Source organism: Pelodiscus sinensis, chromosome 12, assembly GCF_049634645.1.
Source record: "Pelodiscus sinensis isolate JC-2024 chromosome 12, ASM4963464v1, whole genome shotgun sequence".
In the NCBI taxonomy this organism is placed as follows: domain Eukaryota; kingdom Metazoa; phylum Chordata; order Testudines; family Trionychidae; genus Pelodiscus; species Pelodiscus sinensis.
The window spans coordinates 44942198-44969231 of NC_134722.1; the positions used below are offsets into that span (position 1 = coordinate 44942198).

Genomic DNA, 27034 nt, shown 5'->3' on the forward strand with positions numbered 1-27034 from the left:
ATTAATAAAGATATTGAACAAAACCGGTCCTAGAACCGAACCTTGGGGCACTCTGCTAGAAACCGACCGCCATCCTGACATCGAGCCATTGATCACTACCCGCTGGGCCCGGTCTTCTATCCATCTTTCTATCCATCTTACCGTCCATTTATCCAATCCACAATTCCTTAACTTGCTGGCAAGAATATTGTGGGAGACCGTATCAAAAGCCTTGCTAAAGTCAAGGTATATCACATCCACTGACTTTCCCATGTCCACCGAGCCAGTTACCTCATCATAGAAGCTAATCAGATTGGTCAGGCACGACTTGCCCTTCGTGAATCCATGCTGACTATTCCTAATCACTTTCCTCTCATCCAAGTGCCTCAATATGGATTCCTTAAGGATCCCTTCCATGATTTTTCCAGGACCCGAGGTAAGACTGACCGGCCTATAGTTCCCTGGATCGTCCTTCTTCCCTTTTTTGAAGATGGGCACTACATTTGCCTTTTTCCAGTCATCCAGGATTTCTCCCAATCTCCACGACTTTTCAAAGATAATAGCCAAAGGCTCCTCAATGACATTTGCCAACTCCCTCAGTACCCTCGGACGCACTAAGTCCGGACCCATGGATTTATGTACGTTTAGCTTTTCTAAGTAGTTCCTAACCTGTTCTTTACCCACCACAGGCTGTCCATCTTCATCCCATCTTGCGTCACTTGGCACAGAAATCCAGGAGCCGACCTTGTCCGTGAATACAGAGGCAAAGAAAGCATTGAGTACTTCAGCTTTCCCCACATCATCTGTCAGTAGGTTACCTCCTTCATCCAGTAGGGGCCGCACACCCTCTCTGATCACCTTCTTCTTCCTAACATGCCTGTAGAAACCTTTCTTGTTATCCTTCACATCCTTAGGCAGTCACAATTCCATTTGCGCTTTCGCCTTCCTGATAACCCCCCGGCATTCTCGAGCTATACCTTTAAACTCTCCCTGGTCATTTCTCCAAGTTTCCACTCTTTGTGAGCTTCCTTTTTGTGCTTAAGTTCACCAAGGATTTCCCCTGTAAGCCAGTCCGGTCTCCTACCATGTTTGCCTCTCTTGCTACGCGTCGGGATGGTTTCTTTCTGTGCCTTCTGTGGCTTCTTTAAAATACTGCCAGCTGTCCTGGACTCCTTTCCCCTTCATGTTAACATCCCAGGGGATTCTGCCCATCAGATCTCGGAGGGAGTCAAAATCTGCTTTTTTGAAGTCCAAGGTGTGTATTTTACTACTCTCTTTTCTTCCTTTGGTCAGGACCCTGAAATCTACCATCTCATGATCACTGCTTCCCAGGTTGTCACCCACCTCCACTTCCCCTATTAGTTCCTCCCTGTTTGTGAGCAGAAGGTCAAGCTGTGCACGGCCTCTGGTCGGATCCTTCAGCACCTGTGTCAAGAAGTTATCCCCAACATTCTCCAAAAACTTCCTGGATTGCCTGTGTACTGCCGTATTGGTTTCCCAACAGATGTCAGGGTTATTAAAGTCCCCCACGAGAACCAGGGCCTGCGATCTGGAAGCTTCGCTCAGTTGTCCGAAGAAAGCCTCATCTACCTCATCCACCTGATTCGGTGGCCTGTAGCAAACACCAACCACAACATCAATGCTGTTGTTTGCTCCTTTAAACTTAACCCATAGACTCACAACAGGTTTTTCTCCCTCTTTATACTGGAGTTCAGAGCAATCGTAGTGCTCTCTTACAATATAGTGCAACTCCTCCTCCTTTTTTCCCCTGCCTGTTGTTCCTGAACAGTCTATACCCTTCCATGACAGCGCTCCAGTCATGCGAGTCATCCCACCAAGTCTCTGTTATCCCAATTAAATCATATTTCTTGGTCTGGGCCAGGGCCTCCAGTTCTTCCTGTTTGTTGCCCAGGCTTCTCGCATTAGTGTACAAACACTTCAAGTAACCAGTTGATCGTTCTATCTTCTCCATTCAAATCATGGGTCCTCCTTTCTTGCCCCTTCCTCTCTGAATTTCTTCCCGGTATCCGACTTTCCCACTCCCCTCAGGGTTTTGGTCACCGTCCCCCGACGAACCTAGTTTAAAGCCCTCCCGACTAGGTTTGCAAGCCTGCCCGCGAAGATGCTCCTTCCTCTCTTCGTTAGGTGGATCCTAACAATCCTTGCACCCGGAACAGAGTCCCATGGTCGAAGAAACCAAAGCCCTCTCTGCGACACCATCTGCGCAACCACGCATTTACGTCCTCAATTCAACGATCCCTGCCCAGTGCTTTCCCTTCAACAGGGAGGATGGAGGAGAATATCACTTGCGTTCCAAATTCTTGGATCCTTCTTCCTAGCACTACATAATCCGCAGTAACACGCTCAAGATCATTCTTGGCCGTATCATTAGTTCCCACGTGGAGAAGCAGGAAGGGGTTTGATCAGCTTGATAAGCCTCTCAGTGACATCCTGAATGCGAGATCCCAGTAAGCAGGACATCTCTCGAGATTCCAGGTCCGGACGGCAGAGGGATGGCTCAGTCCCTCTTAGGAGGGAGTCCCCGACCACCACCACCCATCGTTTCCTTTTGGGGGTGGTGGCCATGGAACCCCCATCCGTAGGGCTACACATCCCATGCCTTCCAGTAGATGGAGTTCCCTTCTGGTTTCTTCCTTGTGAGGTCCCTTCCAGACCTGTCAGCACTGCAGAGCCTGTGGAGAGAGCTTGAAAGCGATTGCTTACCTCTATTGCATCGGGGGATTCCCGTGCTGGCCTTTTTCCCCTTCTAGAAGTTACATGCTGCCAGTTCTCTTCTTGGTCACGTACTGCCCTCTCTGGCTCTTCTGCCTGCCGTGCTTGAAGGATTAAATGCTGCCTTCTATCAAGGAAGTCTTCATCGTCTCTGATCAAGCGTAGGGTCGACACTTGGGTCTCCAGTCCTCAAATTTTTTCTTCCAAAATGTCGACCAGCTTGCACTTGGTGCAGATGAAATCCGTTCTTTCTTCCGGGAGGAAGACAAACATGGCACATTCTGTGCCGGTAACAACAGGAGACCCATCACCAACCATTGCTGCTGTCCTGGAAAAGGGATTTAAAAAGAAAGGCAAGAGAACCTCCCACCCTTCCCAACTCCCTCTCAAAACTCCCTGTTAGCACTCACCTGTTCTCAAGCTCCTTGGTCACTTGCCCACTACCTTATAAAGCCCCTCCCCCTACCAAGGCTCAGCCAATCAGCAGAGGCTTCTAGAATTCAAACTTTAATTAGAAGCCCACAGTTTCCACCTGCCAATCACAGCACAAACTCCATCAAGGGGAGGGGGAGGGCAGAGGGGAGGTGGGGGGAAAAAAAGCCTCACTCCCAAACACAGGGGAAAATAAATAAATAGATAAACAAAAAAGAACACACAGCAACCCTCACTCACACCAAGGTGATAGCACAGTTAGTTTATTTGCTTTGGAGCCCTGGGAAGCATGTTTGTTTCCAAGCAGATCATTTTTAAGGCCACACTCAATGTAACAACCCCTCTTTTTGATTTGTTTTAATCTGTTGCTACAAGTCACCAAAGTTTCTTCAGCCCCCGGAGCAGGAAGAGCTCTGCCAGCAGTGCCAGTGCGGGTTTGCTTCCCTTGCCTGCAGCGTGTTTCCCTCCAACACAGCAGTTCCCAGAGAGCAGGGCGGGGGGCAGGGGAGTTACTGCCCCACCCCGCAGCGCTGCAGCGGGACCCTGAGGCAGGTGCGGTAGCGGAGCCAAGCGAGCGAGGGCTGAGCATCGGCAGCCCACTCCCGCCGAGCGCTGCCCAGCCCCGGGCTGTGGGGTCGCGGGGCGGAGCGACCCCTGCCGGGCTCGGGCCGCGCCTCGGGGTCGGAGGGGGAGCCGAGGGCGCCGTTTTGCTGGGGGGGGGGGGGCTGAGCCGGAAGCAGGCGAGACGGGCTGCACGCGGGAGGGGGATGACTCGGGCCGGCTGCTCGGGAGGGGCGCCGCTCGAGCCCCCGAGGAGCCGGCGCGTCGCGCATGCGCGGCAGCATCCGCCCGGAGTTGTGAATGGTGCGGCTGTTGGGCCGGAGTTTGCGAGAGCCCGAGAGGAAGTCGGGGCGCGCGGGAGAGGGGGGGGGGCGGCGGTTCACGGCGCGCGGCGGCAGCGCGAGCTCAGGCGGTTGCTGCACTGGGCGCGAGGCAGCGGCGCGGGGGGCGGACAAAGGGCGGCGGGACGAGGCGCGGCGCTGGTTCGCGACTCCTGGCAGCCGGCGGCGGCCGCACGATGCCGCGGGTCGTCCCGGACCAGCGGAGCAAGTTCGAGAACGAGGAGTTCTTCCGGAAGCTGAGCCGCGAGTGCGAGGTGAGCGAGCCCCGGCCCGGCCCGGAGGGCAGCGCCCGCCCGGCTGCCTGTGGCGCGACCTGCGCTCCCCTTATCGCGGCGGCCCCTCCCGCCTCTGATTTGCCTCTCGTCCCCCCCCCCCCCCCCCGCAGATCAAATACACCGGCTTCCGAGACCGGCCGCACGAGGAGCGGCAGGCCCGCTTCCAGAACGCCTGCCGGGACGGCCGCTCCGAGATCGTAAGTGCCCCCCCCCCGGAACCGTGCGCCCCGCCGCGTGTGGAACAGAAGCGCCGGGCGCTGAGCACTTGAGCGGGAGCGACTTCCTGACTGTGCGCCCCGCGCCGCCGCCTAGAGCGGGCCGGGTCAGCGGCTCCTGCTGGGCACCGCCGGCTCGTGTAGCCTGAGCGCCCCATTGCAAACCTTCCCGCGCCCCAGGCTCCCGCAGGGCGGCCGAACCCCGCGTGTCAGGACCGGCAGCCCTGCTTCCACCTCGCGGCGAGTAGAAAAGGGGAAACGGAAAGCCGAGCCGCCCGAGTTAAACCCCCCACCCGCTTCTTGAAAGAAATGAATGTGTCCTCCTGTCCGGCCGCTTAACTCGAGTGTGCAGTCGTCTTTTCAAAATGCTTTAGGAAAGGGAATCAAGTCATTGATTTAAAACTGATGGCTGGGTGGGAGGAGGGTTCAGAAATGTTTGGTAGAAAGACTATTAGTTTCAGTATGGAGAGTTCATTATACATAGTCTGTGACTTGTTCACAAAGTGTTCCTTTATTTAAAAATCCGTGCGTAATATAATGTAAGTACATCTAATGATGACTCAAACCATTATTCATTTAGTCCTCCCTCCCCAGCTTTGGGAGAGGGCCTTGCATTGGAATGTACAATGGCCGTGCTTCTAAAGTGTAGTGCTCAGTTGTGGAAAGCTTTAGTTATATATACTCTAGAAAACAAGGGGAGGATAATTTTTCATTAAAATTAATAGTCTCCATATGCCAATTTTTACATCCTTAATCTTTTCGAAAATGATTTTTTCTTTTGCATAGTAATAGCTAATATTGCTGTTATTAGAGTAATAAAAATGTATTTTGCGCATTTGGATTTTAAAAGTGTTATGTGAGAGAGTACTTTTTTATACCCTATAATATTATCTTTGCGTGTATGTTGGTGGTACTTTCATAACCACTGCGTATATTGATATTATATGCTACTTGTTTCAACTTTAAATTCCCTTGTCTAGAAAGTTGTGATTTATAGTTCAGAAAAATTTCATTTTAGTCTTATTTATAACTGGAACTTATAATTTAATAAATGTATTTACAAAGTAACCTTGTTACAATTAAATTTAAAATGGGGAAAAAGCCTTTTCAAGTTCTGATCCGAATTATGCACATTTCAAACTAAATTTTAAAAATTGAGATATTTGATTTTTTTCTTAGCAACAGTACTATTAGACCACTCTGAACTGTGAAGTAAAACAGAAGACTAATATGGATCCATGTAGTCAAAAAGTGACTAAAATTTATTTTCTGCATGATTTCTGTTTTGATGTTTTTCAAAAGAGTATGTATATTGTGGTGTATTTGTTAGTGATGTGGTTATTTGCAGAAGTGCCAGAGGGATAGCCGTGTTAGTCTGTTTTGCAAAAACAATGAAATGAATAACAAGAAGTCCTGTGGCACCTTATAAACTAACAGATTATTTGAGCGTAAGCTTTCCTAGGTGGAAACCACTTTGTCAGATGCATCCAGTCACACACTTCTGACAAAGTTTTCTTTTTTTTTTTTTTTAAATGAATCTGACAAAGTGGTTTTTACCCACAAAAGCTTATGCCCAAATAAATCGGTTAGTCAATAGGGTGCCACAGGACTCCTTGTTATTCGCACAGTTCCTTAAAACATGCATATCGAAAAGTCACCAGTTCTTTTTTTAAAACAATGAAAATGGTGGCATAATTTTTCTTTTCATTTAGGGTTTATTTCAAGTGGGAAGAGGTGTTTACCATTTTTTTTAGGGCATATATTTGGCTTAATAAAACCGTTTCGTATACTTACCATATACCTACATTACTACACAGTAAAACTAGCAAATTTTTTAATGCACAGAGTACGTAGTGGAATATAACTTTACACCAATTTTACTGTATTTTAATTTGTGAATAGGAGAGGGAAGTATTCTAATAGTATTTATAGGGGGGAAAAAGTAGATATTTTTCAAACCCCTGCATGGCAAATCTGGGTTTGTTTAAATTATCATGTCACTGAACGTGATTTTCTTTATTTTTAAAAAAAAGTGCGGTTGAAGAAATTATCAATGGAGAAAAACATACATTTTTACTAGCTTTTAAGGTTCCTGGATCAGTGGCAATGCACAGGATTCGTCTGTAACTGAATACTTAACTGAAAACTTCAGATCTAGGTTTATAATTAGTTACAACTATAATGCAGTTTGTGAACAATTCTTTTGTAAAATGGGAAATTACTGTCACTTTACCGTGTCATTTTTATGACTGCCTGCTCTCCCTGCCAGAACTCTGCCCCTTAAAATATCTGGTAATGCCTGTTGCACATAGTTTTTCTATCTACTCTAATAATAGGAAATGGCTTCGTATTTTCTTGACCTAAAACATCTGGTTTGCTCCAGTAAGTCTGATTGCTTGTTACATGTCCATTTAGAAAGAGAGGGTTTAGTATGATCAAAGTTTTAAAAACCAGCCAATTAATTCAGGGGAAAAAAAAGGTATGCAGATATTTTGCTATAGATAAAGGATTTATTCTCATTTCTACTTAAGGAGGTTTGTAACTTATGAGGACAGTGTCCAGAAGTAATATAAAAATGTGGTTGGGACATAAATGCATCATGCAAAAGTCACAATTCTTTAACTTCAGACCAAAATGATCATGTTATGAAATTTATTTTTAAAATTAAACAAGTCATTGGCTGAGATGTGTTAAATTATCAGATATATATTGGTTTTGGCATTTTGAGGCGAGAGAATGCCTATTGCCACAATCTTCCAAATAACTCCCCTTCTTCTTAATGTACATAAATACACAGTTAGCATGAATGGTTCTGAACAAGTTATTCTAGTCTATTAGGTAATGAAAAGCTCTTTGGAAAAGAAAAATAAATGTAACCTTTACAGTCTATTGATCCATAAAACTACTTTTGATCTTTAAAACCTCAAAAACTCTGTATTAAGCATATTTTCTGAGGAGATTGAAATAGTCTTGGTCTCTTGCTTATACATATTTTATAATTACCCATAAATCTTTTATGGTAAATCTTTTAACTTCAAATGGAAATTTTGTGTAAAGTGGAACACTGTGACAAAAGCCAAGAGCTAAAAGGGTCAGGGCCATACCCAACCTACAACTGCTGGCTGGCTGTCTGGCCTGAAGAAAATCAGTCTATAACTTTGGCATAAAAATGCTGATCTTGTGGCCTGATTCTCTTAGTTTGTGTGCATAATATTGGTTTAGTGGTCTCCAACCTTTTTACACCCAAGATCACTTTTTAAATGACAGACCAAGCCAAGATCTACCACCCCGCCCCTTCCTTGAAGCCCCGCCCTCTCTATTCTCCTCTTTTCCAGCACTTGCTATCCCCAATCCTTATACTGCTATTTAAAAAAAAAAATTCCCACCATTCCTCGCAGCTACTCACCTGTGCTGTTGCTCGGTGAGTAGCTGCTCCTCAAATGAGGAAATCTAATGTAAATATACTGCGCATGCGCGCAGTTCAGAGAGGGCTCAAAAGCTACTGTCAGAGCCTCTGAGATCTACCGATAGATCGCAATCTACTGGTGACCACGGGTTTAGATGTTAAATGGTCATCATGCTTCCACTCGCTGTGTCATTTGTGGCAGTCAGATTCATGGGAATGACATCCTGCCAAGAATGGAAGACAGGAATTACTTCTGTGGCTGACATTTGATCAGTGTAGGAATAATTTGAAAAGCCCTGGATTGACACCTTTCTCTCCTTTCTAGAGCTCAGTCAGAAATAGGGTTTATGGCAGTGATTCCCAACCTTTTTTATACTGTGGACCAGCAAACCTATTCACAAACTTTTGGCAGACCGGTACCATTTTATTTGGACATTTGCATGTTCATTGTATTTGCCAAAAGCCCCGGCCCCTAGAGCTGCAGCTAAAGCTGTCTGTTCACAGTGGTTCTGGGGGCCCTAGCCTCCAGAGCCCCCCAATGCCCAGCCCTGACCCCAGCATCAGCCACTGACCCCGGAGTCCCCTGGACCCAACTGTCCCAGTGCCAGCCTCCTACCCTCAAGAGTCCCCCAGTGCAAACCCCCCATCCCAAATGCCTCAGTGCCAGCTCCCCACCACAAGACCCCCCCCAGTGCCAGCCTCCTGTTTTCAGAGCCACACTGCAACCAACTTCCCTGAGCCTCCCCACTGCCAGTCCCCAATATTAGCCCCGCCCTCAGAGCCTCCCAGTGCCAGCTCCCCATGCCCAGAGACCTCAAGTACTAGCCCTGCCCCCAGTGCCTGCCCTGCCCTCCATGCCTACCCTGCACTGCCTCCCAGCCACCAGCTGAGCACTGCTGCTTGGATCACAGCTGCTCTAAGGCTGTCCTGCAGCAAACTGTTCTTCTATCTCTGGTAGGAAGCCCTGCTCCTGCCTAGCGCTGGTTGGCTGAGAGGCAGGGCAGGACATGCCTCTCCCGAAGCTGTGGTAGGAGGAGAGGCGCTAGACCGTGTACCCAAGCTGTGGTCCCCATGGCCTGGCAGCCAGTGGTTTGCCACCTGGCACTGATTGGGAACTGCTGGTTTATGGGACTGTAGGCTTCTTGCTAGCTCCCTACAAAACACTATTGATTATGGATGGTCAATACATCACTGATTTATTATATACATATCAACAGTAGCCAGACATGGTTTTCTGGTGATTATGAGAGTAGGAGGGGCATCCCACACTAGAGTTGGGGGGGGGGTGTGAGAGAGAGAGAGAGGGGAGGTTGGCGAAAAGAGCCATGTTTACATGATACATTAGATGGGCTATTGAATTTTGCACATGAACTATTGCTATATTATACTTGGTTTGGGAAAAAAATATAATGCTTCTATAAATTCACATGATAAATGTATCAGTATTTTTAGATGGTCTGTGGGCCAAGCTAAGCTTGCACGGTTCCAGCGGCCTTTGGGAGCTGGCGTGAATTCATATTTTCTCTTGTCTTTTCTATTATTTCTCCCCCACTACTTCAATCTTTTCCTGTGTAAGGATGCCTTCTCTTGGTGCCTCAGACTAGATTTTTCCCTCACATAGAGTTCTATTATAAAGCTAAGCTTCCATGGGTCTTCATAAACTTGTGTAACCTGGAAAGTTGCAAAATTCAGATGTCAGTCCTTTCAGTGTTTTGTATTAGTGTGTGCATGTTTTTAATAAAAGCATTGGTCTTTAAAGGCTGAAAGTGCTGAGAGTTTGGCAGTAAAGCTGCCTGACCATGTTTGATGTTAGTGCATTGTTGATTCAGAACAGTGTTTAAATCTAGGAAACTGTTTTTCAAAATACTGTGTTTATATATGAGCCAACTATACATTTGGAAAATAATGTATTGTAAAGAAACATCAGAGTTCTGATGATGATGGCTCTAGTTCTATTCTTATGGTTTACATGTTACCAGTAGGGATGTGAAAGTTTAACCAATTAACTAGTAAGCTTGAGCTTGCTAGTTCAAGTTAACTGGTGGTGTATGGAGCAGCTCTCCACCTATGTTTAACCAGTTAACCAATTAAACGGGGTTTTACATCCCTAACTTGACCTATTGATGGAGTACATCCTTAAGTAACACTTCTGTCTAGCATTTCATGACACGTTTATTCTATTCAAAATGTTTTTCTTTGTTGCATATTCTAAACAGAGAATACACTGCTGCAATATCACTTTTATACTAATGATTCCTGTGATCAATTTTAATGACTGTCTGTTTTGGCTTAATAGGAATGCTCAAAAACTGCCTATAGGAGAAAGTCATTAGGTGAAACCTAATCACAGGATATTAGTCTCTTCTGCCACAAAAATGTCAGAGCAAAGCAGATTTCATTTTCAAAAACAAGGAGTTCTGTGGCACGTTAAAGACTAACCGATATATTTGGGTATAAACTTTTGTGGGTCAAAATCACTTTGTCAGATACATGCTTATGCCCAAATATATCGGTTAGTCTTTAAGGTGCCATAGGACTCATTGTTTTTACAGATACCTACTAACATGGCTACCCCTCTGAGACTTCATTTTCAAAGTGGGAGATGTTGATCTTTTGACTCTGTTCTACTGTAGTGACTTACACAAAATGACACAGAGTGAACAATATCTTGAGTGATGGTTTATTATCACTAACTTGCTGAATTTGGAGTTGCTTAGAGGCAAAATTTATTTTAGACTCTCTCAGAAAATCATCTCTATAAAGTCAAATTATTTTGAGCTTTATTTTATGTACTTTTTATGAATAAAGTGTTTTCTGGATTAGTAGTCTTTTACATTTAATAGAATAATGGCAGTCAGTCCAGAAATTTGACTGCAAGTTACCTTATCTGATACTAAAATTATGTTTTGGTGTATGTGAGTAATCATGTATGCATTTCAATACTCTGTACCGTATCATAACTGAAATAGTGAATCAGAATTCTACTTCTAAATACCCACTGTAATTGCTGTGATATGTGTGAGTCTAAATTTCTTATGAAAATGAAACTTATTTTCAGTGGAAATTGGAGTTTTTTTATTCAAAATCAGTGCTCCCAGAAACAAGTCTTTGCAGCTCACTTCTTAAAATTCTTATAACTAGGGAAAAATTGCTTCTTTTTACAACATGCGAGCACTTTTTAGTAGGTTTTGGTAGTGAGTTGGTGGTATGAGATTTCCTGACAGAATTCTGAAATAATAGATTCTAATGTCAGCAAAAACTGATTTGAAAGAAAGTATTGATTCCATGTTGCATTTTATATCTGAAGCAGCCAATGGCAAATGTTGTCAAAATGGAATCAGATGTTTGTAACTTAATACTGAAGAAAAATGATGAGTGCATGTTTTTGACTCTTAAGTATTCTCTATGCTGCCTGGCTTAAGACATAAACTGATGTAAAAATAAATGACTTCCTGCATAATTTATGTAATGTCTTTCTCCCTGATCCTGTTTGTATTGATTTTTCTAAAAGGCTTTTGTGGCCACAGGAACCAATCTGTCTCTCCAGTTTTTTCCGGCCAGTTGGCAGGGGGAGCAGCGACAGACACCGACCCGGGAATATGTCGACTTTGAAAGAGAGGCAGGCAAGGTAAGATGGAAATTGTTGCAATGCAAAGATTGTGCCGCATCAGTGGACTTTTGATATAAACTGTTAGTAGTATGACATTCTTAATGTTCCACAGTTCAGTTATGAAAATACTAATGAAAATTAAGATGAAGTCTGCTAAATCCTAAGGATTGTGGAAAATCATTTAATTGTAATTTATTTTAAGACCTTTGCCCAAGGAATATTAAAAAGTGTATGTGGGATAATACTTGGCTCATTCCTTCTATTAACTTTTATTATGGATTGCGGGAGCCCACTTTGTCGTAGTTTCTAATATACAGTAGACACTCCTTTAGGGTTGCATTAAAATTACAAACATTAGCTAGTAAGTTATCTTTGTGACTAATGAAAATTTCTTGGAGTACATTCTGTTGGCAGAGCTCAATTTGGCAATTCATATGAAATATAGGAGTTATTGCTTTTGCTCTTCAACTAGATTTTTTTGTGCCTGACTTTCACCACAGCAAACTATAAAGAATAAATATTACTTTAAATGAATTGCTGGATTTGTCTGTTTTGCTGATCTGAAATAGTTGATTCATAGATTAAAATTCCTTACTGGCACAGTGGTACTTTATTAGGGTACGTCTAGACTACAGGGTTCTGTCGACGGAAGTTTTGTCGACAGATACTGTTGACAACACTTCTGTCGACATAGAGCGTCGAGACACATTCAGTTCTGTCGACAAAGCAAGCTGCTTTGTTGACAAAACCCTGTAGTCTAGACGCAACCCTACAGACAATAACACCTTCTGTCAACAGAACTCTGTCGACAGAAGGTGTTATGCCTCGTAAAATGAGGTTTACCAGCGTCGACAAAACTGCTGAGTTCTGTCGACGTTATGTCGACAGAACTCAGCGGTAGTGTAGACGCTGGTATAGTTTTGTCGACAAAAGTCCACTTTTGTCGACAAAACTCAGTATTCTAGACACACCCTTAGTGTTTAATTTATATATTTTATCATAGAAAATTTGCTTGAGAGGTCACTGTGATTAAACTTACTGAATTTGCTTTTAAATGTATGGTTAACAGTGTGAACCCCCCCCCCCTTATAAACACTGCTTAATGGATATCTTTCGCTGTACTATGTAGCTATATGGGCTTGATCCAAAGCCATTATAGTTAATGGGACTTTTCTGTTGACTCTGGGCTTTTGGTGAGACAATGTATACTGTTGTACTGCTTCTGTTCTCCCCCCTGGGCTGGATAACTTTTCTGTATTCTCTCTCTCTCTCTCTCTCTCTCTTCATATACACACACAAAAAAATTCCTGTGATATGACAGAGTGACATCATCACATTGCTCTACATCACGCCACCCTCCTCCTCCCTCAGCCATGTGGCCTCTGCTTTGTGCCTCTCTGTCCCTTCTTTCCTTTCCCATTTCTCCTAAAGCCTCAGTTCATTCCCCTCTGAATCCCTGCTCTTCCCTCCAGTTCCTGGCTTCTCAACATCCCTGCATCCTTTCAGCTTAGGGCATGCACCTCTCCTAGCAGCCATTGTAGAGTAGGTGGGTTTGGTGCTAGCGGCGCTTCCTGGCTCCCCAGTGGGACCCTGCATGGAGATTTTGGGGTGGGGGCAAAGGATATGGGGGCCCAGTCCTCAGCAGCAGCTGTAGCACCACCTCTCCAGCTCGTCCAGGGGTGGCGCCACTGTCTTTTTTTGTTCTGCCAAAGATGATGGAGAGTCATGATCTTATATAAGTTTTTTTAACTCGTTATACTTTTGGCCTTCATCCCCATCTGTGAGTTCAACAGGTTGACTGTACATCACATGAAGTACTTTTTTGTACTAAACCTGCATCCTGTTAATTTCAGTAGGTGATCCCTGATTCTTGTTATTTGTAGAGGTAAATAATAGTTCTTAATTCACTTTTTCCATGCCATTTGTAATATTGTAGATCTGTCATATCCAGCCCCATAGTCATCTTTTTCAAAGAACAATCCCAGTCTTTTTTTTTAATCTGTTCTCATAGGAAGGATGATCCATATCTTTAATCACATTTGTTGCTTTTCTCGCTCTCTTTTTCCATTTCTAAAAAAATCTGTTTTTGAGATAGGACTATCAGAACTGTGCACAGTATTTTGGCTATACCATTTTTGTAAGTGAAGAAAGGGCCTAAAACCCCTGACTTATGTCCTCGGCCTGCATTTACAATTGCTCAAGATGCTTATCGTAAATGAGGGTTCGTGTTACGATGCCCCCAACTTGCGACACTTCCCCAGGAACCGATCGCGTTGCAAGCCGGGGGCCGCCTATAGATGTATTATGGATGTAGATAGTGGCATTTATTGTCGTCTTATTCCTTTCCTAATGGTTCCAGACTTGAACTTTTTTTTGTCTGCCGCTGCTTATTGAATATATATTTTCTGAATACTATCCACAGTATCTTCAAGAGCTTTCATGAATGGGAACAGTTAATTTAGATCCCATTATTTTGTGTGTATTCTTGAGATTATGATTTCCCAGAACTTTGCATTTATCAACACTGAATTTCATTTGCTATTTTGTTTCCCAGTCACCCAGTTTAGCGAGATCCCTTGGGCTATGTCTAGTCTGCAAGCCTCTTTCGAAAAAGAGCGTCTAGACTGCAAGCAGTACTTTCGAAAAAGCAAGCCGCTTTTTCTAAAGAAAGCAGCGAGTGAGTCTGGATGCTCTCTTTCTAAAAAGCCCTGTTGGCATTCAAGAACGCCTTTTTTCGAAAGAGCATTTTCGAAAAAAGGCGTTCTTCCTCGTGAAATGAGGTTTACCGCCGTCGAAAGAAAAGCCCTGTTCTTTCGATTTAGTTTCGAAAGAATGCGGCTGCAGTCTAGACTCAGGTGAAATTTTTTTCGAAAAAAGGCTATTTTTTTCGAAAAAACCCTTGAGTCTGGACACAGCCTTTGTAATCCTTCACAGTCAGCTTTGGAGTTAACTCCATCTTGAATATTTTTTTACTGTCTGCAAACTTAACCCCCCAGATTTGCAGGAACTTAGCATACTACTGCAAAGCTAAATAGAATTAATTCTGTCACTGTATGCTACTTTGTACTTTTTACATTTTAGTTTATATTTAAACTCTCAAGAATATTTGGTTAAATGTAAGTCTCCTTCCATATTTTTCAATTTAAGGTCATTTTAGAAGTAGATGATCACCCAATAAAAAATGAATAGTAGTGTCATACTTTGTATAAATCATGAATCCATGGATGTGATTTAACATTATTATCAGTCACGTATGACATCAAGCTTGTAATATACGGAATTTTCTTTAAAGTGAAGCAGCTCCCAGAGTATGTTAAGAAAAGAAGCAGCCAGGATAAAAAGATGTGCATTATGGTACAGAAAGCACCTAATAGCATTATAGTTTTGCACTTTAGTTGTAGGCCACTTATTCTGTCTATAACTTTGTAACATGGTTTTATTAAGATTTTTATTCACATATTAGGGATGCACTGAGGGCGGAGGAGGCCTCCCGTTGGGCATATCCATGTGTGTGGGTGGGTTGCTGCAGTCCAGCCAGCTCTGCCACAAGATCCCAGTTAACCGGTTAAATGTAATGTTTAACTTGTTAACTATTTAAATGGGATTTTACATCCCTACCAGGTTTCAACTGTCTCTAAAATCAAAGACATATGATTTCTCTTTTTTATAAGCTATAACTCTTGAGGCAGTGGAATAATGTGTATTTGTTCATCACTGGAGTTGTGCCAGTGAGACATGTTTTTAATTACACGAATAAAAAATAGACTATTGAGGGAAGATGTCATTAATTATTATTCGAGGCATAACTCTGAAATCCTGAATGTAGATAAACGTCCAAATACTGGAATCTTTTTATTCTAAAATTCTTTACTGTTTCAGTGTATTTGGTTAACTAATATCCTAGAAATACTTTGTTTGTAAGTGCATTCCTGACATTTATAAACTGTTTTTGTCCTTAACCATGTAATTTTTTCTCCAGATGAACAGTTTTCTAAGGAAGCTTTAAAAAAATTTCCATAGAGTCCAGTTTGTCGTCTAGGACAATGAGTTAGCTTTCTATTCTTTGTCCATAGAATAAGTCTGATAGATGAGGCCTTGTGTGGATAAAAAATTCCTTAATAGTTACTGGGACTCGGGGGCAGATCTTGCAGACCAATAAGTGCAATTATAGTTATTTTCAGGGCTCGCCAAGTGGCGGCGAGTCCCGCTCTCTAGCTGCACTGTTTCGTGAGGTTCTGCGCATGTGCAGATCGCTCTGCGCCGGCTCTTCTGGCTCAATTATTTGTTCAGCCCTGGTTATTTTATACCTACAAGGATCTATACATTCTTGAAAATTTGCCACAGGATCCTAAAGCTCACAAAACAAAATCCCTCAACAATCTTCTAAAAATAAAAAGGTCTAAAGAAGTGTAGAAGTTGCATAGTGGATTAGACTTGTGACCTACGTAGTCCTGTCTGACAGTGGCTATCACAAGATTCTTCACAAGAAGGTTGAAGAAACCCAACAGTAGGCAGCTGTGGCCTACATGAGTGTAGTAGATTAGGGTTACCAGGGGTCCGGTATAGACCCAGATTGTCTAGTATTTTCGCCTCCTGTCCGGTTAAAAAAAAATTCAGAAAATACTGGACACCTAAAATGTTAAGTTGAAGCTGTCTCTGACTGTTGCATTGTTTTTGAGAACTGCAGCAGCAGCATGTCATAACAGTGTTGTCTGGATTGTGAGAGTATTTTCCTTTTAATTTTGAATTTGTTACTTTTTAATTTTGAGTGTCCCTTTTGTTTTTTATTATGAGAGAGAGAACAGAAGCTTCCTGATGTATTTTCTTCAGACCATTATTTTACATGCTGTAATCATAAATTTAAATTTCAACGTATCTTTTTTCATTCTCTCTTCATATGAGGCTTATTTTTGTGACACTTCTCTGAGCCTTTTCTAAATTTGCAACATTATTTGATGTACTGGCAACCAAATAACGCACATGATATTTCAGATAATTGATTTGTATAAAAACTTGATATTTTTCTTAATTTCAATCCTTATAAAGCTTAACATCTTTTTTTTTTTTTTATGACAGCTGCACACTGATGAGAGGTCCTCAACAAGCTATCCTCCTAGATAACAGTCTTTTCTTGAATTCACATAGTAAATTTAGATCCATTTAAAGTGTTTGAGTATCTTAAATCTCCTCTTCCATTTTCTATTAATATTGTCACTGTCATTCACCTAGATTAAGTTCCTCTGACCTTTGTCACTCTTCTGCAAATAATGTCACGCTTGAGATAATTAATAACTATATTAAACAGTGGATGGAATATGGATCATTGAGGCATTCTGCTGTAAACCTTCAGCCAAAATGTAAATTGACCACTTATTCCTATTTTGTTTTCTGTCTTACTCAATTTTTCATGAATGACAGTGCCTCTCAGAGCATGACTGTTTAGTTTCTTCAGCTTCTTTTGAGGGACTTTCTCATGGTTCTGCTGCAAGTATAAATACATGTTAACCAGTTCTCCTTTTTTACTACTTTATTGGCATATTAATCATTCTTATGTATGAGCAAGATAGACTTTTCTTTGCTGAAACCATGCTGGTTTGACTCAGTTGTGTCCTGATGTTCATTTTTTAATTATCCTTTCAACCAGTTTACTGATGTAAAGTTTGCTGGTCTCTAATTCCCCAGATCACTCCTCGAGCCATATAAATATAGATTTAAAATATATTTCTATCCTCCAATTCTTTGGTATAGTGGCCTTTTTAATGGGGCTTTATATTTCTGCTAGCATTTTAGCTGCTTCGTGCTTGAGCTTCTTCAGAAGTCTTGAAAGTATATCATCTGGACCTGGCAACTTATTTCTGTTACGTGATCAGTGTGTTTCAGCATCTCTCCTTCTGACACCTCAGTTTCTTATACCTAATCTTTATTGCCTAAAAAGGTTAGATCTGTGGTAGGTATTTCCCCAATATCCTTTGTGGTAAACTGATTCGACAAATGAGTTAGCTTCTCAGATATGTCCTTATGTTCCTTAACTGCTATGTAACATTTGGTAATCCAATTCTTTTTCAAGCTTCCTGCATATTTAAATAATTTATATTTAAATATTTTCTTGTTTGTTTTTATATCTTTTAGCTATTTGCTCTAAAATCTATTTTTTTCTTTCTAATTTCCCTCATATATTGCCTGCTGTAACTTACGCTTGTTGACTTCTCTAGGATTACAGTTCTTTCAAAATTTGGGCATTTTTGTTTGAATAACCTTTCAAGCATTGTTAGTTAGTGATGTTGATTTACAGCTTGTCTTCCTAGTTCTCTTTTTTGTTAAGTGCCTTCTGAGGTACTCTTAATGTTTCCTTAAGTAACTTCTATACCTCTAAGGGTTTTACTTTGTTTATTTTTTACCTCAGGATCTTTTTTACTTGACTCATTTTATTGAAATAATTTGTTTAAAGCTTGGTATCATAGTATCTTTTTTTTTTTTCAGCTTTCCTGGTATGTTGAACCTAAGTAAATTGTGATCACTATTACTTAATTCAAGAATTAACAATAGTAGAAAAACTAAGTAGAATAGCCTCCTATTTATGTGCTTTGGCTCTTGGAAGAGCTAATCACTTCCTCTGGGCATTGTCCTATTGTGTCTTTTTAACAGCTGGTATAAGGATAATTGAATCAGCTGATGGTGTACAATATTACTGTAATTTATGTTAAAATTGGCTGTTACATGGTATATATACCCATGGTGCATAAGTAGTGGTGTGTATGCTGCAAATATGTTTTGGGAGCAGACTTGACAAACAAGCCTGCTCTAGACAAAGGAATGTGGTTTTGGGTTAAGTTTTGTAAGCCATGGATAGACAGTGAAAGTACATTTACAAATAGTTTGACTTCTCTGTTTACTATAACAAATGATGGGAGGAACAGGATGGTAAGCGTGCTGGGGAATGGACCAGAGTTAGATATTCCTGAGGTCTTCCTGGCTGTTGAGGCAAAGACAGTGGACTTGGAAATATAAGGGAAGCAAAAAGATATTTTAATTATTCATCATTTAGGGCACAAAGGGGATGGCACACTCTCGTTCTCTGAATATTGGATCCTCTTGTTTGGAGATACTGGAAACTTAAGGTGAGAAACTACTTTGGGCAAAGACATGGTTAGCTGGAATTAAGTTTCAGGCAATAGAAAGTGTTGTTTTTGTAATCTTTCACCTTTATACTTTTTTCGTAGTATTACTTAATTCTCTTTTTAAATAAACATATTCCTGTTTTATTACAAAACCATCTTAGTGCAATAGCAAACCTACAGTTGGTGTGCACACTATCTCTGGAGGCAGCAGACATAGTAATTCTGTGTGTATCCAGTGAGAGTCACTGGATGATACAGAGAGGTATCTCTGGGAAACTCTGGATCTGGGGTTCAGTGAATGTTCTCTAAAATGTAAGTAAAAGAATATCAGAGTCGTTGAGTTTTTAGTAAGGCAGGCAGGCTTGTGTGAGAGGGAACTAATGCATAGTCTAAACACCAACCAGGCTTTCCTTTGTAGAAGCAGAGCAAGGTAACATAGTGGTTTACAGTTCTAGGTGCCCTGGTGAAAAAACAGAGATGATAAAGCCAGTGGGATTCACTGAGGACCATCGTGTGTCTCATCACAAGAGATCTTTAGGTCTGAAATGGCCATAACGTTGTCCCTGTTTTTGAATAGCACACAGAATATCTAATATGCCCTACTTACCGTATTTTCCGGCGTATAGGGCGACTGGGTGTATAAGACGACCCCCTATCTTTTTAATTAAAAGATAGGGTTTCATCTTATACCCCAGCGCCCCTCCGCCTCCTTTGCTCCCGGTGTCCCTGGTCTGCTGGAGATGGTCCCCAGCAGACCAGAGGCACCGGGAGCAAAGCCGCCAGGAGCACCTGGGCTGCCCCCGCCGGAGCCCCTCCGCGGCTTTGAAAGCCTCGGGGGAAGCCGGCGGCGGGGCATCCCAGGCGCGCATGGGCTGCCCCCCTGCCGGAGCCCCTCCGCGGCTTTGAAAGCCTCGGGGGAAGCCGGCGGGGGGGCATCCCAGGCGCGCATGGGCTGCCCCCCCGCCGGCTTCCCCCGAGGCTTTCAAAGCCGCGGAGGGGCTCCGGCGGGGGGGCAGCCCATGCGCGCCTGGGATGCCCCCCCGCCGGCTTCCCCCGAGGCTTTCAAAGCCGCGGAGGGGCTCCGGCGGGGGGGCAGCCCATGCGCGCCTGGGATGCCCCCCCGCCGGCTTCCCCCAAGGCTTTCAAAGCCGCGGAGGGGCTCCGGCGGCGGGGCATCCGGCGTACAAGACGACCCCCGATTTTTGGGGGATGTTTTTTAACATCAGAGGTCGTCTTGTACGCCGGAATATACGGTAGCTGGAAGTCCAGGGAGGAACTGCGATTAGGAATGGGCTTTCTAATTTCGGTAATTCAGATCTGTATGTCCATATTGTTTCTGTGCTTAGGGCACAATCCTGTTCATAAAAGATTTCTCTGACAGGATGATCTTATTGATCCACTGACCTAGAATTCAGGAAATTGAGGTTGAATTGTCAGCCCTGTAGACTTCCTATGTGAAATTTGGTCATGTCCATTTAGTTCAATGATACCTAATCTCTAGCATGAGAACCCAAGATATTATTTCAGAAAATCAAAGGCCCACAGTTAATTAGCACTAATTTTGTTCATTTTTTCTTACTCAGATTACCACTCTGTTCTCCAAGATATTTTAACCTGTATCAAGGTTGTGGAAAACAATTGGGGATTAGTAATTGGCTTACCCTTGGTTTTGTTGCTTCTTTTTCCCTATATTGGGCTGTTTTGGTTATCTGTGGTTCAGCTTAGCTATCATTTGATATTCAGTTCTCCCCCTCTTTGTGATGCGATTGTTGGGGTATGTCTACACTACCACCCTAGTTCGAACTAGGGTGGTAATGTAGGCAACCGGAGTTGCAAATGAAGCCTGGGATTTGAATTTCCTGGGCTTCATTTGCATCTCGCCGGGCGCCACCATTTTTAAATGTCCGCTAGTGCGGACTAGGTAGTTCGGGTTAGGCTTCCTATTCCGAACTACCATTACTCCTTGTTTCACGTGAAACGAGGAGTAACGGTAGTTCGGAATAGGAAGCCTAGTCCGAACTACCTAGTCCGTGCCGCGTGTAGCCGCACTAGCGGACATTTAAAAATGGCGGCGCCCGGCGAGATGCAAATGAAGCCCGGGAAATTCAAATCTCGGGCTTCATTTGCAACTCCGGTTGCCTACATTACCACCCTAGTTCGAACTAGGGTGGTAGTGTAGACATACCCTAGGTGAATAGGATTGTTGTTAGATATCGGAAGTAGTGATGGGACAGCAGTTTCTTTTTATAGCCCCTCAGGATCATGTTCATGTATAATGTACAGTTTCATCCCATCCCAAAGCTAAATGGCCATGGTAAAATTTCATTTTTACCAGTTGAAACTTTTTAGGTCAGTTTTATGGAGATTTGTTAAATCAAAGATAATTTTCCAGGTTGTAGTGATTTCATTTGAGTGAGCTTCAAATTCAACAGTTAAACTAATCCATTATCTAAGGTAAGACTTCGAATTTCCTAATTCTGGCCTCTAGCCTCCTAAAACTTGTCAAAGTCAGAATGAAAATAGAATAATTGCTAGGTTAACTTTTATAGTGGGGAGCCAGCTATATGGGTTGAGTGTTGCATGCATTGCTATACTTCCTGAAGTCCTTGCAGCATAAGTTTTGGTAAAAATCCAAACTCTTGTGATTCTCTTTTCTTTACTTTTTTGCCTCTGTTTATTAGGGAGAATTGTTGCAGTTGTGCAGTTTTACATTTTTTAAATACAAGAGAGATGTAAAAGCTTCATCTAATTAAAGATTGATTATTTTTGATCAGCCTCACTCAGCCTTGTAAACAGCCTCCCCTTGTGTGGCTAATGAGGGAGTAGGCCTGACCTACTTTAAAAGCCAGAGGCGGAGCGGTCAGGGGAGTTTGAGTGGGAGTTTGTAGGAGGGAGTCCTAATCTGGTTAGGAAGACCTGCAATGCCTGTGTCAGCTCTGCTTCAGTTGCTTCTGCCTCTGCCTGTAGCCAGACAGACCATTGGATGCCTCTACCCAGATCCTGATGTGGTTTTGCAGGGACTCTGCCTTGCAATTCCCACTTACAGAAATCCAGGCTGGAAGGACCATCCAATATGAAAGGTGCTTCCTGTTGGAATCTCTCAGGAAGTAGGTCAGAGAACTATAGGTGGAGGTGGCTAGGTTGAGGAGCATGAGTCCATGAGGAAATCCTTGAGAATATTCATGTGGAGACCGCTGAAGCTATCCCATTACAAAAGACTACTGACACACCACTGGTGGAGGAGGAGATGACTGCATCAGGGGGACACTGGCAGCTGGTTACTTCTGGCAGCAGGCAGTGTTCCACCCCTGCTCCCAACCCTCCCACCATAGTTTTGGAGAACCATTACACTGTTCTGAATACGGGAGGTAAGGAAGCATCCCCTAAAGCAGAAGAGAAACCTTGTACCCCCAAGGCTGGGAGATCTGCAGCCACCACTGGGAGGAGGAAATGTAGGGTAGGTGGTGATTGGAGACTCTCTTCTGAGGGGTTTGGAGGCACCTATCTGTGACCCTGAAATGTCATCTCGGGAGGTAGGCTGCTTGCCAGAGGCCCGTGTCTGACTACTCATCATGGCCGTCATATGTCTTGAAGGATGGTGGGATGCATTATTAAATTGGTTGCTTTTTGCAATGTTTTGTGTGGCTCAATAGACCAATGCGAGAAAGGCTTGTTCAGCTGCAGTAGGTACAGCTCCATGCTGTAGTAGTGTTAGTTGTTATAATCTGTTCTTTCCTCTTCATTCTTTTCTTGTTCTGGTTTTCTGCCAAAGTCTTGTCATAGTGCTTTTGTCCTTGGCGGAGGTGTTGACGCCAGGTATTTCTTTCCATTGCTAGGTTTTCCCAACTGTCAATGTCTATCTGAAACTTTACCAAAGCAGCTTTGCAGTAGTCCTTGAAACGGAGTTTAGGGTGTCCTTTTGGTCTTGTTCCCTCTGCCAGTTCTCCATACAAAATATTATTTGGGATGCGGTTATAGTCCATTCTCTTCATGTGACCCAGCCACTGTAGCTTTCTGTTACGCAGAATGGCTCCCATGCTTGACATTCCAGCTCTTCCTAATACTTTCTCATTCGGGACTTTATCTTGTCATTTGATGCTCAAAATTTTGCATAAGCAGCGGAGATGGAAAGAGCTAAGTTGTTTTGCTTGGCTTGCATAGGTGGTCCACGTTTCTGATCCATAGAGAAGAATGCTCAGCACACATGCCTGGTAGATAAGTATCTTTGTTCTAATTGTGAGTTTTGAGTTTGCCTGTGCACGTTTTGTTAGTCTGCTGAAAGTAGTAGCCGCCTTTCCAATATGAATGTTAGTTTTTGCATCTAATGACAAGTTGCTAGTTATGGTTGAAACTAAGTAGCAGAACTTCAGAACTACTTCCAGAGGGCTATTATTTAGCATAATTCATGGTGGAGTTATGCTACCTTGGGCAAGGACCACAGTTTTCTTAATGCTGATGGTAAGAGCAAATTGTTGACAGGTTCTTGATAGTTGGGCTATAAGATCCTGGTGTTGTTTCATTATGAGCTACAATAGCAGAGTCATCAGCGAAGAGCAGTGCTCTGATAAGTACTTTCTTTATCTTGCTTTTCGCCCATAGTCTAGCTAGATTGAAAAGTGATCCGTCAGATCTTGTATAGAGGTAGATGCTGTCATGTGAGTTCTTGAATGCACAGCTTAGGAGGACTGAGAAGAATATTCTAAATAGGGTTGGGGCAAGAACACAGCCCTGCTTTACTCCTGTGTTCACCTGAAAGCTGTCTGATGTATATCCATCAAACTGGATAGTAGCTCTCATACCCTCATGAAAAGCTATGATCAGCTACAATAGTTTTGGTGGGCAGCCTATTCTCTCAAGTAGAAGGTAAAGTCCTTGTCGACTAATAGTGTTAAACACCTTTGTGAGGTCCACAAAAGAGATATAAAGTGGCATATTTTGCTCACGGCATTTCTCCTGTAGGTGAAGGGAGAAGATCATGTTGATGGTCAATCTTCCTGAATGAAAACCACACTGTAACTCTGGAGATATGTGATATATGTGAAGCCTCTCCCTCCCTGGTATTTATCCCTCTAATATATTTTGAGAGAGCAATCATGTCTCCCCTCAGCCTTCTTTTCGTTAATGTAAACAAGCCAAGCTCCCTGAGTCTCCTTTCATAAGACAGGTTGTCCATTCCTCAAATCATTCCAGTGGCCCTTCTTTGTACCTGTTCCAGTTTGAATTCATCCATCTTAAACATGGGAGACCAGAACTGCACACAGTATTCCAGATGAGGTCTCACCAATGCCTTATATAACAGCACTAACATCTCCTTATTTCTACTGGAAATACTTGCTTATTGCATCCCAAGACCGCATTAGCCTTTTTCATGGTCATGTCACAACGGCGGCTCATAGTCATCCTGTGATCAACCAGGACTCCTTTCATATCTTGTGGTATTTCCCCGTTTGTCCAGCACTTCAGAAGGGTGTCATAAAGACGGGGAATGAGACAATCTTTGTTGTGCTTGAGTACTCAGCAGGAATGCAATCTGTGCCTGGCGCCTTTACGCTTGACAGTGCATCTATAGCATCTATCAGGCTTTGCAGGCTTGCAAACCTAGTGAGGAGGGCTTTAAACTAGGTTCGTTGGGGGACGATGATCAAAACCCTGAAGAGAATGGGGAAGTCGGATACCAGGAAGAAATGCATAGAGGAATGAGCAACAAAGGTGGACCCCGATTCAAATGCAGAGGGTAGGACGATCAACTGGTTATCTAAGGTGTTTGTACACCAATGTGAGAAGCTTGGGTAACAAACAGGAAGAATTGGAGGCCCTAGCCCTGTCCAAGAACTACGATTTGATTCGAATAACAGAGACTCGGTAGGATGACTCGCATGACTGGAGCACTGTCATGAAAGGGTATAAACTGTTCAGGAAGAACAGGCAGGGGAGAAAAGGAGGAAGCATTGCACTGTATGTAAGAGAGCACTATGATTGTTCAGAACTCCAGTATATAGAAGGAGAAAAGCCTGTTGAGAGTCTATGGGTCAAGTTTAGAGGTGTAAGCAACAGCAGTGATGATGTGGTTGGTGTCTGCTACAGGCCGCTCAATAAGGTGGATGAGGTAGCTGAGGCTTTCTTCAGACAACTGAAAGAACTTTCTGGATTGCAGGCTCTGGTTCTCATGGGGGACTTTAATCACTCTGACATCTGTTGGGAGACCAATAAGGCAGTATACAGACAAACTAGGAAGTTTTTGGAGAATGTTGGAGATAACTTCTTGGTACAAGTGCTGCAGGATCTGACCAGAGGCTGTGCGCAGCTTGACCTGCTGCTTACAAACAGGGAGGAGCTAATAGGAGAAGTAGAGGTGGGTGACAACCTGGGAAGCAGTGATCATGAGATGGTAGATTTCAGGATCCTGACCAAAGGAAGAATAGAGAGTAATACAATACACAACTTGAACTTCAGAAAAGTAGACTTCGACTCCCTCAGAGACCTGATGGGCAGAATCTCCTGGGATGCTATCATGAAGGGGAAAGGAGCCCAGGACAGCTGGCAGTATTTTAAAGAAGCCTTATTGAAGGCACAGAAAGAAACCATTCCAATCCGTAGTAAGAGAAGCAAATATGGTAGGAGACCAGATTGGCTCACTGGGGAAATCCTTGGTGAACTTAAGCACAAAGAGAGCTTACAAAAAGTGGAAACTTGGACAGATCACTAGGGAGGGGTATAAATGTATAGCTCAAGAATGTAGTGGAGTTATCAGGAAGGCGAAAGTGCAATTGGAATTGCAACTTGCAATGGATGTGAAGGATAACAAGAAAGGTTTCTACAGGCATGTTAACAAGAAGAAGATGATCAGAGAGGGTGTGGGACCCCTACTGAATGAGGGCGGTAACTTAGTGACAGATGATGTGGGAAAAGCTTTCTTTTCCTCTGTTTCCAGGGACAAGGTCAGCTCCCAGACTAATGTGCTAGTGATGTAATATGGGACGAAGGAGGACAGCTCTTGGTGGGGAAAGAACAGGTCCGGAACTAATTAGAAAAGCTAAACGAACATAAATCCATGGGTCCGGACTTAATACATCCGAGGGTACTACGGGAGTTGGCAAATGTTATTGAGGAGCCTTTGGCTGTTATCTTTGAAAAGTGGAGATCAGGAGAGATCCCGGATGATTTAGAAAAAGGCAAATGTAGTGTCCATATTTAAGAAAGGGAAGGATGACCCAGGGAACTATAGGCAGGTCAGTCTTACCTCAGTCCCTGGAAAAGTCATGAAGGGGATCCTCAAGGAATCCATTTTGAAGAACTTGGAAGGGGGAAGGTGATCTAGAATAGTCAGCATGGATTCATGAATGGCAAGTCGTGCCTGACCAATCTGATTAGCTTCTATGATGAGGTAACTGGCTTTGTGGTATGAGAAAGTCAGTGGATATGATATACCTTGACTTTAGCAAGGCTTTTGATACGGTCTCCAACAATATTATTGCCAGCAAGCTAAGGGAATGTGAATTGGATAAATGGACGGTAAGATGGATAGAAAGCTGGCTGGAAGGTCGGGCCCAGCGGGTAGTGATCAACAGCTCGATGTCAGGATAGTGGACGGTTTCTAGCGGAGTGCCCCAAGGTTCGGTTCTGGAACCAGTTTTGTTCAACATCTTTATTAATGATCTGGATGAGGGGATGGATTGTACCCTCAGTAAGTTTGCGGATGACACTAAGCGGGGGGGGGGGGGGGGGGGGGGAGGTAGATAGGTTGGAGGGCAGGGATAGAGTCCAGAGTGACTTAGACAAATTGGAGGATTGGGCCACAAGAAATTTGATGAAGTTCAACAAGGACAAGTGTAGAGTCCTGCACTTGGGACGGAAGAATCCCAAGCATTGTTACAGGCTGGGGACCAACTGGCTAAGTAGCAGTTGTGTAGAAGAGGACCTGGGGATTACAGTGGATGAGAAGCTGGGCATGAGTCAACAGTGTGCCCTTATAGCCAAGAAGGGTAATCGCATATTAGATTGCATTAAAAGGAGTATTGCCAGTCGATCCAGAGATATGATTATTCCTCTTTACTCCGCTCTGAAGAGGCCACATCTGGAGTATTGTGTCCAGTTCTGGTCCCCTCACTATAGAAAGGATGTTGATGCATTGGAGAGGGTCCAGCGGAGGGCAACCAAAATGACACATAAGGAGAGGCTGAGGGAGTTGGGTCTAGTTAGTCTGCAGAAGAGTGAGGGGGGGATTTGATAGCAGCCTTCAACTTCCAAAGAAGCTAGAGAAAGGCTGTTCACAGTAGTGATGGATGGCAGAACAAGGAACAATAGGACAAGGAACAGGTTGCAGTGGGAGAGGTCCAGTTTGGATATTAGGAAAAACTGTTTCAC

The 27034-nt window shown here is 43.4% G+C and overlaps 1 protein-coding gene across 13 annotated transcripts in view; it reads left to right on the forward strand.

The window, feature by feature from the left end:
* The first annotated feature begins 3944 nt into the window (after positions 1 to 3944).
* CBFB (core-binding factor subunit beta) overlaps positions 3945 to 27034 on the forward strand; it is a 121741-nt gene continuing 98651 nt past the window's right edge. For 2 of the 13 annotated variants that reach the window (XM_075940417.1, XM_075940416.1), the window contains exons 1-3: positions 4051 to 4300; positions 4432 to 4518; positions 11454 to 11570. In XM_075940417.1, coding sequence (XP_075796532.1) covers positions 4223 to 4300; positions 4432 to 4518; positions 11454 to 11570 — 282 coding nt within the window. In that variant the 5' untranslated portion in view covers positions 4051 to 4222. Of the gene's footprint in view, positions 4301 to 4431; positions 4519 to 11453; positions 11571 to 27034 lie in introns of all 13 variants that reach the window. The other 11 variants (XM_075940406.1, XM_075940408.1, XM_075940409.1 and 8 more) reach the window with 11 other exon arrangements.